Consider the following 14,747-nt stretch of genomic DNA (forward strand, 5'->3'; position numbering starts at 1 on the left):
TGGTACCAGGGCTCGAACCCAGGAGTGCTTAACCACTGAGCCACGTCCCCAACCCTTTTTAATATTTTATTTAGAAACAGGGCCTCACCAAGTTGTTTAGAGTCCTGCTAAATTGCTGAGGCTGGCTTTGAATTTGTGATCCTCTTACCTCAGCCTCCCGAGCTGCTGGGATTACAGGCATGCACCACTGTGACCGACTGCCTACAGGAATATTAATATCTAATGATAAGATTTTTTTTTTGTAACTGCAACCCAAAGTAACATTGCAACATCCTAAAGTTGCAATTGTAACAGTGCAAATTTGCTAAGTTGCTGCTCTCTGTTCCTTCTGTCTCAGCTCCACCCATGTCTGGTGGCTGAACATCTGTAACTGACGCTACTATTTCAAGTTTCTTTCCCTCAACTGCACAAGGAAGAGAACACAACTTCACAGTGAGGAGGTGAAAACCACGCAGGGGCAAGTACTAACAGCCTGGCTCCTTCCCCGGGCTCTCTGCATATTTATTTGTTAACTTAATTCATTAATATTCCCCACTGCTAATTTTTCCCGTGACAGTAGGCACAGGGGACAAAGCCATCCTCTCTGTGCGCTGGGCGTGGCCCCTGCGTGAGGAGGGTTCCTTGGAGGTGGCGGACGACCGCTTTCCCACCTTTCCCGGGAACTGGGTCCTAGACCCGCCAACTCCGCCGCCCGGGGCGCGCCCTGTGGGCGGGGCCGGACCGCGAGCCGCGCCGTGATTGGCTGTGTCCGAGCAACCGCGGAAACGCCTGGACAACAGAGACGTGGACTCGCTGAACCTTCGCGCAGCCGGCGGAACCTCCGCTTTGCCCATTAGCAAGATGCTTACCTCGCCCGCCCTCTCGGGTCCGATGGGCCCTGGAGGGTGGGTGGGGGGCTGCTGAGCCGGAGCCGCTTGCCCTCCATCCGACATTGCCTAGTAAGTGGGGGACACCATCCCTGCCACCCCAGGACCTGCGAGGCGCTGAGCTTTCCATCAGGTGGCGTGGGGGAAAACTTGGAAGGATGCCGAGCTTCCTAGCTGAACTGCAATCCTCCCAAGTGCTCAGCGACCTCCCCATGCTCACTTAACTGTGGTTGTCGGGTCGAGTCCAGGGACAGGTACCTGCCCATCCTGCCCTAGAGAGCTTTCCCTTGGCACCTTGCTCCCTGCAGAAGCTTAGCCACTCGGGCAGAGAACTAGCTCCCAGGTTTCTGTCTATGCCACAGTTCAACATAAGATGACGAAGTCCACTTGGGCTTTGGAAGTAATACGAGAACCAGGAAAACTAATTTCTAATAAATAATGATCAATATAAATAAAACCTCAAAGTGATCTGCTTTGCACTAAAGCTTTCCACAGATTTCAGTTCCGGAAAGGCCTCTGGCTGCCTGCCAGTCCACACGTGGTGTCACAATCACACCACTTTCTTTGACTCTTTTTATATGGGCATAAAACTTAATAGTTAGCTTTAGTTTCCATGTAGTTTCATCGCCTCAAGAGCTGTGCCTTTCTTTCTTCTCAGCAAGGATACACCCCCAAAGCTCTCTAATTATTCTTAGGTTTTCTCTTCTTGCCCCTATTTCCTCAATCCTGGGACAGTCCACTTGAGTCTCCTCACTGCTGCCAACATTTTTGGCTCTGATGATCACAGCCTGGCCTTGCCTTTTAAGGGCTGAAAAATGGGGTCTGTAAAGAATTGCAGCAAAGTACATCAAGGAGCGTCGGCTCAGTGTCCTTTCTTCTGGGAGCATGACAATTCAGAACTCTCGGAAATCACAAGACATAACCACCTCGCCTAGACCTTTTTTTTTTTTTTCAGAAGATACCAAGAATAGGAAGTTTGGGAGGCTGATCCTAAAGCTTACCAAATGCTGAAGCCAAATTGATGAACTCTAAGTCTTGCATTGCCTCTCAGCCTCTTACCACATAGGATATGACCTTGTAGGGCATGGGACTCCCACCACCCCAAAGCAGCTGTGGGGCATCAGTTGGGTGCCCAGGACAGGCAGAAGTCCAGCAGGGATGGAAGGACATGGAGCCCCTACTTCCTTTGGTTGTGGCCCTTGGACTTAAGCCATAAACTTTCTATTTTCTCCAAAAGCTTTGCCTACCCAAGGCTTCAGCTCAGACTTTCACTTCCATCTTTTCCTCTTTCACTTCCTCCTCTTACTCAGGAAATCCCTTCCTCTTTCTTCAAATTCCACGATTCTTGGCATAACTTTTAAAACTTTGGACGATGTTCAAAATGGAATGTGTTACATTGTTCTGACTTCTGGGTTCTTTGGTCTCCCAATTTGTAAGTAACCACAGATGATAAAACCTAAATAATAGTAGTAAATAAATAGTATACTTATGTCCAGAATATAATGTCTATAGTTAAAAAGATAGCTGTTTCCCATTCTTAGCCTCCTTAGAATTGTGAATCTTTACTTGGTTTTGAAAAAAAAAAATCAGGATTCTGTCAGTAAGTTCCAAGTGATGGATTTAATTCTTCTCAACACTTACACAACACGCTTGCTGTATATAAGGCACTGTGCTGAAAGCCTTCCTAGAGTTTGCCAGTGTAGCCGCAGAACCTTCTTCTAGCCTAGAGAGGACACACCAGAAGTGTCCAAGGCCAGAGAGATGAAGTATCAAAGTAAAGGGGATCTGGAGAGGCAGCATTTGATGCCAGATCTGGAGGCTGAGATTCCACACAGAATGCTGGAGATTAGCTTGGAGGTGGGAAAAGCATGGGTGGGGGGCTGTGTGTTGATGGGGTAGGATGGGGATTCCTTTGCTAATCCTGGCTCCAGGCAGGCTTTCTTGCTCTTAGAATAGTTTTTTTTTTTTTTTTAATCCCATTTGAGTAGAAGATCCCTCCTGTTGGGAGATGTCCTTTCTCTTTTCTTCCTTGTTTTCTCTGGCTTGTTCCACTTTCCACTTCCTTTCATGTCTGACAGTACAGGTATTGTCAGGCTATAAACTCTGGAGCTGAGGTTTGAGTCAGAATGAATCATACATGTTCTCAGATGTTATAGAGCCAATCCCACCTTTAAAAAAAATAAAATAAAAAGTCAGATAATCCCAAAAGGAACTGGGGATGTATACCTGAGCTAAGCCAGGGAATTTGGCTACCTTTGGTTTGGAATCAAGAATGTGTCCTTTTAAAATTAATTAAAATTTGAAAGCAGAAATAAAGAGGTAAAACCTCTTCCCTTTTAAACCCAAGACATGTAGCTCCCTCTGGCAAGAATGTAGGAGTGGATGTGTTTTAGGGAAGAGGAAGATTAACTGGAAATGACGAAATAGTAAAGAAATCTTTCTTCTGAGCTTCCCTTCCTTGTTTCTATAGGAACAATTGACCCAATTTTAAAGAATTTTAGCTGTAGCCTTTGTGGACAGATTCCCCCAAAGAAAGTTGAAGCATATTGATCTGCCCTTGTTCTCACGATCTGTGATTTATTCTGAACTTCATAGTTCAAAATGACTGGAAATTTTGGATTAAAAAGGTACTTGAAATAAAAATGGATGTCATGAGCCAGGCTTGGTGGCACACACCTGTCATCCCAGTGGCTGAGGCAGGAGATTCGCGAGTTCAAACCCAGCCTCAGCAAAAGTGAGGTGCTAAGCAACTCAGTGAGACCCTGTCTCTAACTAAAATACAAAATAGGCTGGGGAGTTGGCTCAGGGGTTATATCTCCCTGGGTTAAAAAAAAAAGTGGATGCCATGAAACAACATATAACACTAAAGGAAAATGGCTTTTAGATGGTTTCTTTGCACACAGCTCTTTCCATGCAGTAATTGCTTATCCAGGCCTAAGTCCTACATCACATTTGATCCTTCAAGTAACCTGGGGTTAGGGCGTGCCACTTTGGTGTTGCTATGGTAAAGAGGTAAAATCACTTCCTAAAGTGGCAGAACCGGCTTACACTAAGTTTGGATTCTAAACTTTTCTGCTTCTCTGTCATGTTCTCCAAATAATCAAATTGAGCCTTGTAGGGAGAAAGTGGGTTCTTTAACAGTACGAATGTATATACCTTTGGAAGTCAACATATAGGAACAACACAAAGTCATACACAACTTGACATGGAAAAGTTAAAAGTTCAGGAGCGATAAGCCAGGAGGCACGTTGAGCCTGAGCTCTGAGAATAAAGGTTAATGCTATCTGTGTTGGATGAGGACCAGGAACCCTAAGAAAACGTGCTTCTACTGGAACATAGTTGTAGGCTTGTCCCATAGAATCAGGCTGGAGGAGGCTGGCTCTAAAGATAACAGAGTGGTAAAGCAGCGGCTTGGACTCCTGCTTCTGCCACTTACTGGCCGTGGCAGAACTTGCAATCAAGTTCTTTATTCTCTTAGTTTCTAGTTAGCATCACTAACCGCGTGGTTATGAGGAATCTGTGGGCCAGTGCTCATCAGGGATTCCGCCCAGTGCCTGGCCACTGTGGAATCTGCTGCCCTTGTTTCTATTATAATAAAAGCCACAGAACACAGACGCTGGGGATGAATGGCCAGGGTGAGAATCAGAGTTACTCCTGCTACCAGCCGTGAGATTGGACGGTCTTGGATTCCTCATCTGCAAAAAGGGAATAAGAATAGTGCCTGCCTCCTGAGGTTATTATAACTGCACACACCACCTTGTTAAATAAGTGTCTGCAAACCACGGAGGCACTACTAACTTCTCTGCACACAGGCCTCCCTGGCTTGGGTCCAACTGATTTTTGACTGAATTTCCATGTCAATAAGACAGAGCAAAGAAAGGGTAGCAGATTAACAAAGAAAAGGAAATGAGTAGATAGCAATTCCCATCACCTGGTTGCTAACAGTGTCCCAGAAGGGGGAGGGTCACACTTTCCAACCATCCCTGGGTGGCTCTCTTCCCACCTTTTGGTCAGGTACACCTGAGAAGAAAGGAAACCTGAAATCTATAAAGGGGCAAAACACCCCCAGAATGGTTACCAGCTTCCTCTCTGGAGGATGGGTAGTCTCTCTCTCTCTCTCTCTCTCTCTCTCTCTCTCTCTCTCTCTCTTCTATCTTTCCAATAACATTTGCTTTTTTGCTCTTGCCTCAGTTTTTCTCCAGTGTTTAATCTTCAACACTGGGGAAACGAGGATCTGATACTAATTTTCAAGACTGTTTTCATCATAGTATTGAGATTTAGGAAATACAGTTAAGAGTCTTAGAGGGCTGGGGTTGTGGCTCAGCGGTGGAGCACGCAACTATCAGATGCGAGGCCCTGGGTTCAATCCTCAGCACCCCATAAAAGTAAATAAAATTAAGGTATTGTGTCCATCTACAACTAAAAAATAAATATTTCTAAAAAGAGTTTTGGAAAAGGGAATGTTTTTTGTTGTTGAAAAGTTTTACGGTCCAGGCAACCTTCTTATGCATCACGCTCTGGATATAGATGTAAGCAGAACTTTTCACACTTCCTCCAAGTCATCAGGCCCCATTCAGTCGTGGTGGGTTAAGATTGCATTACAGTCAGGCGTGGTGGTGCACACCTGTAATTCCAGAGGCTTGGGAGGCTGAGGCAGGAGGATCACAAGTTCAAAGCTAGTCTCAGCAATTTAGCGAGGCCCTGAGCAACTTAGGGAGACCCTGTCTCTAAATAAAATATAAAAAGGGCTGGGGATGTGGCTCAGTGGATAAACACCCCTGGGTTCATTCCCAATAATAATAATAATAATAAAAAAGGATTGCATTACAGTGTGGCCATTCCCTTCCCCTGTGTATACTACTTTATTTAGGTGAGTTGAGATAAGTTTAATAGGTTGCGTATTGCTTTGTGTCCAGTTGATCCCAGAATACCTGGTTCTATGAACCAGAAAGTTTCAGGCCAATTTTAGAATGAAATCCCAGAAAATCAAACTCTGAGAAGATGTGTGCATGTATTCCATTAGGGCCCAACTGAGATCTGCTTCTGCCTGCCACCAGTCCCCAGTTAGCCACTCCGTCTGCAGACCATGCACACTTCCTCTATATCCTTGTGGGTGCAAAATGTCAGGTGTGGTTATAATTGGAATACAGATGTGTGATGCAGTTTCTGGGGAGAGATTTTCTGTTTATAAAAGCAATTCCTATTTTAGAAATGTTCAATATCCAACAATATGTGCTGGGTGCAATGGTGCCTGTCTGTTATCCCAGCAGCTTGGGAGGCTGAGGCAGGAGGAAGGACCGAAAGTTCAAAGCCAGCCTCAGCAACAGGGAGGTGCTAAGCAACTCAGTGTGACCCTGTCTCTAAATAAAATTTAAAATAGGGGGGCTGGGGATGTGGCTCAAGCGGTAATGCGCTCACCTGGCATTCATTCACAGGGCACTGGGTTCAATCCTCAGCACCACATAAAATAAAGATGTTGTGTCCACCGAAAAATTGAAAAATAAATATTAAAAAATTATATATATATGGCTGAGGATGTGTCTCAGTGCTGGGGATTGAACCCAGGGCCTTGAGTGTTCCTGAGTTCAATCCCCAGTACCCCAAAACAAAACAAAGCAAAATAAAGCAAAACAAACAAAACAAAGCAATATGCATTTTTGCAAAGGTGAAAAGAAAAATTTAAACAATATAGAAAAGGCAAAAACCACCCATACTTCTGCTACATATAGATAACTATTGCAAACTTATTGGCATATATCCTTCTAGATGCGTGCTCTCTCTCTCTCTCTCTCTGTGTGTGTGTGTGTGTGTGTATTGAATTTTATGGGTACCTCTCAGCAATATATGTGGATATCTTTGCCAACAAATGTATATCTATATTGTAATTTTAACTGGTAAATAGAATTGCATGTCATGAGTGTACTGCAATTTTCATTAAATCAGTCCTCTGTTGATTTGAGATTATTTTCAAGTTTTCAGGAAGTCTGAATTTGACTCAGGAGATCCCAGTGACTTGCATCTTGACTCAGAGATGGAGGAATCAGATTCATCTAAACAGCAGCTGCACAGACAGGAGGGACTGAGCAATACCAAGACACAATTGGCTGAACAGAGTCTCATTTCATCTGAGAAGTGGCTTCAACTGCATGGACTTAAGAGCAACAAACTGACCTTGAACCAGATTCTGTCGCAGATTGGATTTCCACACTGTGAAGGTATAGTACTCATGCCCGGCCAGCATGCTGCTGATGAGCCTTCCAGGAGGCTGGGTCCATCCTGAAGGCTCCCCGAGAACCTCAGGTCTCTGAACTTGCTTTGATCTGACATCTCTGTAAGTAGGAAATCCTTGTTCTCGCACCCTTAATGTATATTATATAGAAATACAGCTGTCAATCCACATTCTCATTGAGTAATGCTAAATTTCATTCTTTCATTTTTATAGATGAAATGAAAAATAAAAAGAAGTAATTTGTATTTATCCATACCCCAGCAGATGTCTTACTTATCCCTTGGGCGGTGAACCCCTTTGAGATTGATTGAAATAATCCCCTTATTCCTGAAGACAATAGCTGGGTGTGATTTCAGGGAGCATGGTTCAAGTTTTTCTTAATGCATTGGCTGGAATGCTGGTTCTTAGCTCCCAAGGGCACTTTTCTCTGTAGGAAGCATGAACATGTATAAGGTTTTTTTTGGGGGGGGGAGTGGGGGGAGTGCTGGGGATTGAACCTAGGGCCTTGTGCTTACGAGGCAAGCACTCTACCACCTGAGCTATATCCCCAGTCCTTTTTTTTTTTTTTTTTTTTTTTTTTTAATGATACACTGAATTGGGTTGGTACAGAAATACAGTGTCTAAGAACTGGGATCACAGAGTATTTTACCATGGGTGAGATAGCAAGTGTGGAGGAACTGCCCTGTCCAGCACATTCACCTGATGCGCATGCTCCTTGATCTAATTACGGTTACTAGGATTTTACTCAGTAATTCTGAATTAGTCAGTCAATCAATCAATCAAACAAATATTTATTCAACAGCTAGTAATACCATTTCTTTCTTTCTTTTTTAACCAAGTGGGTCACCACTTCCTTTGAGACCTTTTCCATACAGGTACTGTGAATGGTCTAGGCGTGTGGCTGTTATAGAGCCATCTGGAGGCCCACCTGTGTGGCAAGACCTGGCTCTTTGGGCCTCAGTTGTGCTTTCTTAATTACCCTTCCCCATGGGTTAATATGGTCTTATGCTGTTAAATACCTTTTGAGTGGCAGTACGCCAGAATCAGGGCTTGTGGGATTCCCATATAACGACACAAACAGAAAGGTTTATCTCATTTTCAAATAATTATAATTTGCAACTATAATTTAGTTATTAATATTAGCAAAATAGTGATTCCTTGTATTTTACTAGGGATTTTTTGTCTAGGTTCATCAGGGACATATTGCTTTGTGATTTTCTTTCCTTATAACATCCTTGTCAGGTTTCAGCAACAGGATTATGCCTCATAAAATGATTTGGAAGTATTCCTTTCTTCTCTATGTTCTGTGGGTGTTGGAACATGATTGATGATATTTTTTTTTTCTTTAGAAGTGTGATGGAACTCACTAATGGAAACTTATCTGGGCCTGGAGCTTGGTTTGTGGGAAGAGTTTGATTTTTTAAGAATCAACAAGGGGCTATTTGGGCTTTCTGTTTTACCACGCCAATTTTGTGTTTTTCATGAATTTGACCATTTCATCAACGTTTTCTAATGTATCAAGAAAGCGCTTTTCATATTATTTCCAGAATAGCCTTGTAATACCTGTAGGAACCGTAGTGTGGTTTCCTGATATTGATAATGTGTGCTTTCTCTCCTTTTTTTTTCATTAGTAAGTCTTAGTAGCAGTGTATCTTCTCAAAAAAGCCAATTTTGAGTTTTTTTTTTCTATTTCATTAATATCCACCTTATTTATTTATTTCCTTCTATCTACTTTGGATGTGTGTTCTTTTTTCTAGGTTTTTAAGGTATAAACTTATATAATTGATATAACTTTCTCTTTTTGTATAATCATTTAAAATTACAAACATGCTTCTAAGCTTTATTCTAACTGAATGCCATAAAAAATGGTTGGAAGTGTTGAAAACTATTATTGATTTAAAAATACTTCTTTCTCGTATGTGTGTGTGTGTGTTTGGTGATGTTAGGAATTGAACCCCATGGTGGTCTACGACTAAGCTACATTCTCAGCCCTTTTTAGATTTTATTTTGAGGCAGGGCCTCACTAAGTTGCCCAGGCTGGCCCCGAAATTAATGATCCTCCTGCCTTAGCTTCCTGAGTAGCTGGAATTACAGGCATGCACCATTGTGTCTGGCTCTTGGGATATTTTTATTTAATAAATGTTTAAAATTGTGTTGTTTACTTTCCCAATATTTTAGGGCTTTTAAAGAGATCTAGTTTTTCTTGAATTTCTAGTTTAACTCTATTGAGGTCAGAGAACATAACATGCAAAATTTTAGACTTTGGACATTGACGGAGATTTGCTTTACGGCTCAACATCTGTCTCAGCAAGCATCTGACACAATTGAAAAGAGTGTGTTCCATAAATACTCATTAGGCAGTATATATGCATGTCGATTAAGTCAAGATAGTTTATGGTATTTTAGAGATACTCTACATGTTTAGTAGTTGTTTTGTCTGTGTATTTGTCCCTTAATTCTGTTTGTTCATGTATTTTGAAGCTCTAAATACATACACATTTATTTATCCCATTCCTTGGCATATTCCCAAAGGACTTAAAATTAGCGTAAGTTGCATGGGGCACTATATTTAGATTATTATTATTTTTTTTTTAGTACCAGGGATTGAACTCAGGGGCACTCAACCACTGAGCCACATCCCCAACCCTATTTTGAATTTTATTTAGAGAGAGGGTCTGTCTGGGTTGCTTAGTGCCTCACTTTTGCTGAGGCTGGTTTTGAACTCGCCATCCTCCTGCCTCAGCCTTCCAAGCTGATGGGATTATAGGCCTGACCACCGTACTTGGCTATGATATTTTGATTTTTGGTTTCCACACATTGATTGCTAGTATAGAGAAATGTGATTGATTTCTGCAGGTTGATCTTCCATCCTGTGATCTTGCTGAACTTGTTAGTTTTAAAACTTTTAGTTTGTTTTATAAACTCCAAGGGATTTCTAAGTAGACCATCATATTATCCACAGTTTTTGTTCTTTCTTTCTGATATATATGCCTGTATTTCTTTTCTTGCACTGTGCTGGCTGGAACCTCAGGCACTATGTTGAATAGCAATGGTAAGAGTGGATGTCCTTGTATTTAAGGGAAAGTTTTCAGTCTTTTACCACCAAGATGATGTTAATTTAAGGTTTTTAAATAGTTTTTAAAATCAAGTTGAGGAACATCTCTTACGTTCCTATCAATCTGAGAGTTTCAGAATCATTCTTGGCTGTTGAACTTTTGGTATCAATACCAGGATCTTGAAATTTTCCAGTCAGCCAGTCAATTTTATGGATTATGTGGATTGATTTTTCAACAGGGAACGAAGCTTTGGTCCCTGAAATAAACTGGGTCGTGGCGTATTCTGTAGTTTCCCCGTATCCATGGTTGTAGTTACCTGCAGTCGACCAAGGTTAGAAATATTAGGTGGAAAATTCCAGGAATAAACTATTCATAGGTTTTAAATAACTTTTATTATGGACTATTGTTACATTTGTTCTATTTTATCATTAGCTACTGTTGTTAATCTTTTACTATGTTTAATTCTAAATTAAGCTTTATCTTAGATATATATGTAAAGGGAAAAAAGCATAGTATAAATAAGATTCGGTGTTACCTGTGGCTTCAGGCATCCACTGGGGATCCTGAAACATATATCCTGTGAATGTGGGTAGATTACCGTCATTCTATATATGTTATATATTGTTGAACACTATTTGACAAATCACGTAAAGGATTTTTGCTTTGTATTCATGAGGAATAATAGTCTATAGTTTTCTCCTTTTTCATACTGGCTATGCCTGTTTTTGGCATCAAAGTTGCACTGATTTTGTACACTAGGTTGAGAAGTGTTCCTTCATCTTCTATTTTCTGGAAGATATTGTGTGGGATTAATATTAACTCTCTTTTCAATGTTTGGTTTAATTTTTCAGTGAACTTATCCAGGTCTGGAGATTTCATCTTCAAAAGTTTGAAATGACAAATTCAATTTCCTTAATAGACACTGAACTACTCAAATTATCTCTTTCATATTGGGTGAGCTGTGGTATTGTGTGTGTGTGTGTGTGTGTGTGTGTGTGTGTGTGTGTGTGTGATTGTTTGTTTTCTGGTAAAAGGGATTCAACCCAGGGGTACTTAGCCACTGAGCCACATCCCCAGCCCTATTTTGTATTTTATTTAGAGACAGGGTCTCACTGAGTTGCTTAGGGCCTCACTAAGTTGCTGAGGCTGGCTTTGAACTTATGATCCTCTTGCCTCAGCCTCCCTGGCCACTGGGATTACAGGCATTCGCCACAATGTCAAGCCTAGTTTGTGTTTTTTGAGGATCTGATTCATTTCATCCAAATTGTCCAATTTATCTGAGTAGAGCCATCTGTAGTGTCCCCTTATTAGTCTTCCTATGTCTGTGGGGTTTTTAGTGATAGTCTCATTTTTATTTCTGATATTAGCAATCTATACCTTCTCTCTCTTCATTTTTGTCAGTCTTGAGATTTGTCAGTTTTATTGGTCTTTTTAAAATTGCAATTTTTTTTGTTTGATTCTCTCTGTTGTTTTTATTTTCCAATTTGTTCACTTTGGCTTTGATTGTTATATTTGTTTTCTTCTGCTCATATTCTGTTTATTTTGCTATTCTTTCCTAGTTTCTTCAGGTAGAGCTTTGATTACTGATTTGAGATTTTATCTTTTCTAATATGAGCACTTTGTGCTATTAATTCCCCTGGAGACACTGCTTTGGCCAGGCCCCACAAATTTTTTTTTTGTGTTATGTTATCATCCCCATTTAGTTTAAGTTATTATTATTATTTTTTATTTATATTGAGACATCCTCTTTACTCATGGATTTTTAAAAATCATGTTGTCTATTTTCCAAGTGTTTGAATATTTTCCTGCTTTCTTTCTGTTACCAACTTCTGGTTTGTTTTCATTTTGGACAGAGGACATACTCTATTGGATTTCATTCTTTTAATTTTTTTGAGGTTTGTTTTGTAATTGAGGATGTGCTTTGTCTTGGTATATGTCCCGGGGGTACTTGAAAAGAACAGGTACCTTGCTGCTGTTGTGTGTCGCTTTCTACAGCTGTCACTTAGATTCTGTTCATTGGTGGTGGTGTTGAGCATCTTGCTAATTTTGTATCTAGTTGTTCTATCAATTGTTGAGAGAGCAGTGTTGAAGTCTCCAATTATAATTGTGAATTTGTCTATTTTCTTTCAATTCTGTTGGTCTTTGCTTCACATATTTTGTAGTTGTTTTGTGCACACATGTTTACTGTTGCTATGTCTTTTGGTGGATTTATAATATAAAGTCCTTCTTTCTTTCTAGGAATATCCTTTGCTCTGAAGTTTACTTTTCAGAGATAGCCAATCCCGAGTTCTTTATATTAACATTTGCATGGCCTGTCTTTCCCCATCCTTTCATTGTAACTTTTGCATGTAACTATATTTGAAGGACAATTTTTATAGACACCATGTTATTGAGGCTTTTTTTTTTAAAGTCCTCTTTACCAATCTGTCTTTTAATGGGCATATTTAGATCATTTACGTTTAGTGTAACTATTGATAAATTTGGACTTTTGGGACATTTTATTTTTTTGTTTTCTAATTTTCTGATTTTTTTTTTACTTGCCTGTTTTTGTTTTCCTTGGCAACCTACCTGCTTTGCAGCCTTTGTTACTTAAGCTTTTTTTTTTTTTTTAAGAATTATGTTCTTATTTATAATGTTTTTAGGATATCTTTTCATATGCCTTTTTGGTGGTTGTGCTAGTTATTATATTATGGATGCATAAATTCTCAAAAATCCCAGTTTGAGTGACAGGCAGACACCTTGTTTTCCTTTATCCCTCCCATTTGAAATAAAATGTTTTATTCTCTCTTCATACACTAAGACCCACATTAGATTGTGATATAATTTTTTAAAATTATTTTTGTGCTATAATTTTTATTGAAACTTCAGCTTATAAAACTCGAGGAGAATTTTTATTTACTCCCGTGTTCCCCCTTTCTGATATTTCAAGTCTTTAGTTATATTCTTTTGTTTATGAAACTTCTTCCCCCACTTCTTAACAGTAGCTCTGCTAAAAACAAATTCTTTTAGCTTCTTTGTTTGAGACTGTCTTTATTTTACTGTTATTCCTGAAGAATATTTTCACCACATATTAGATTTGGGGCTGACAGGTCTTTTCTTTTAGCAATATTAAGACACATTGTTCCACTTTCTTCTGACCTCCAACGTTTCTGATGAGAAAACTGCTTTCATTAGAATTGATTTTTCCTTATTGATAATATGTCACTTCTCTTTGGCTGCTGTTGAAAATGTTTCCTCTGTCATCGGTGTTTGGAGGTTTAGCCTTGGTGTAGACTTCTTTGGGTTTATTCTCACTAAATTTTGCTCAGCTTCTTGAATCTGCTATCTTATTAGTATTTGGAGAATTTTCATTTTTTTTAAATACTTTTTTTTTGGTATTTTTTCTCTTCTTATTCTGACACTACAGTGACTTGAATATTCTCTCCATTTCTCTTTCCCTAACCCTATGTGTCTGTGAGGCTGTGGGCCTCCTTTTCCCTCTATTTTGCCTTGGTGTTTTAGACTGGATACTTTGAATCATTGTGTCTTCATGTTTACTCATTCTTCTTTTTTTTGTCTCTTTGACTCTTGAGTCCATTCACTGGATTTCAAATCTTGGTTATTCAAACAAAAATTTTAACATTTCCATTTGGTTCTTCTGTGTGTCTTCTATTTCTTTACCGAGACTTACTACATTTTTATTCATTTCAAGCACATTTACAACTGCTTGTTAAAGTCTTTTCATAAATGGTGATGGCTTTAAAATCTTTGCCCGACCATTCTACGTCTGTCATCTTGGTCTTGATAGGGCCGGTTTTCTTTCTTCATTAAGTTTGAGGTCTTCCTGACTTTTGAGAGGATGAGTGACTTACTTATCTATTTCCACTGAACCAAGACATGTCAGCATTTTATAATCGGTCACTGGACCTCACTGAACTCTGGTCTAGCTGACCTTCTCCGATACGGCTCTGGTGGACAAAGGAAAGTACAACTTGTTGTTGCCAGATGGAGGCCGAAGTCCAGGTTCACCCCTCGACCTCTGTGGACCTCCCCAGGACCAGGGCTCCTTGGTAAGGATGGTGCTCCCCTCTAGGCCTCCTTTGATGATCACCCTGCCCAGATGGGAGGGGTATGTTTGTTGCTCTCTAGCCTCCTTGGACACTGTGGATGAGTGGCCTTGTTACTTTTCAGTGGTGGAAAAGTCTTGACCTATCACAAGGTCTGCTCTGACACCGTCCTAGAGAAAACAGGGAGGGCTGCTTCATGAATGCCCGGGGCAGTGGGAATCCCAGGCTGCCTCCAAGGTCCTCCCAGACATCCTGCTGTGGTGACTTGTTGCTGACCGGTGGACTCAGAGTCCTGGCTCTCTGCTCTGCCTTCTTTGATAGAGCCGCAGCAAGGTTCTGGTGTACTCTACTGTAGCCCGCCAAGGCCAGCCATCTAAGCTCTCCACCCAGCCTTCGATAGTAGATATGGGAGGTGCAGATGCATCTTTTCTCTGGCATTTGGCTGGAGTAGAGCACCTTTCTTTGTGTGCCAAGCTCCCTAGTCCATTTACCTCCTTTGCATCTTTTAGAGTATTCCTATACTGTTTTAATATTATAATGTCCATAATTT

The 14,747-nt window shown here is 40.6% G+C and overlaps 1 protein-coding gene across 1 annotated transcript in view; it reads left to right on the plus strand.

The window, feature by feature from the left end:
* Window positions 1–14,747, plus strand: part of VWA3B (von Willebrand factor A domain containing 3B) — a 225,563-nt gene that overhangs the window by 23,734 nt on the left and 187,082 nt on the right. Inside the window, exons 5-6 of the mRNA XM_081265190.1 lie at window positions 338–938; window positions 6,839–7,081. Of these exons, the coding sequence (XP_081121316.1) occupies window positions 6,898–7,081 (184 nt within the window). The 5' untranslated portion in view covers window positions 338–938; window positions 6,839–6,897. The remainder of the gene's footprint in view (window positions 1–337; window positions 939–6,838; window positions 7,082–14,747) is intronic.

This window comes from Spermophilus citellus (assembly GCF_964194105.1).
Source record: "Spermophilus citellus genome assembly, chromosome: 13".
Lineage (NCBI taxonomy): Eukaryota > Metazoa > Chordata > Mammalia > Rodentia > Sciuridae > Spermophilus > Spermophilus citellus.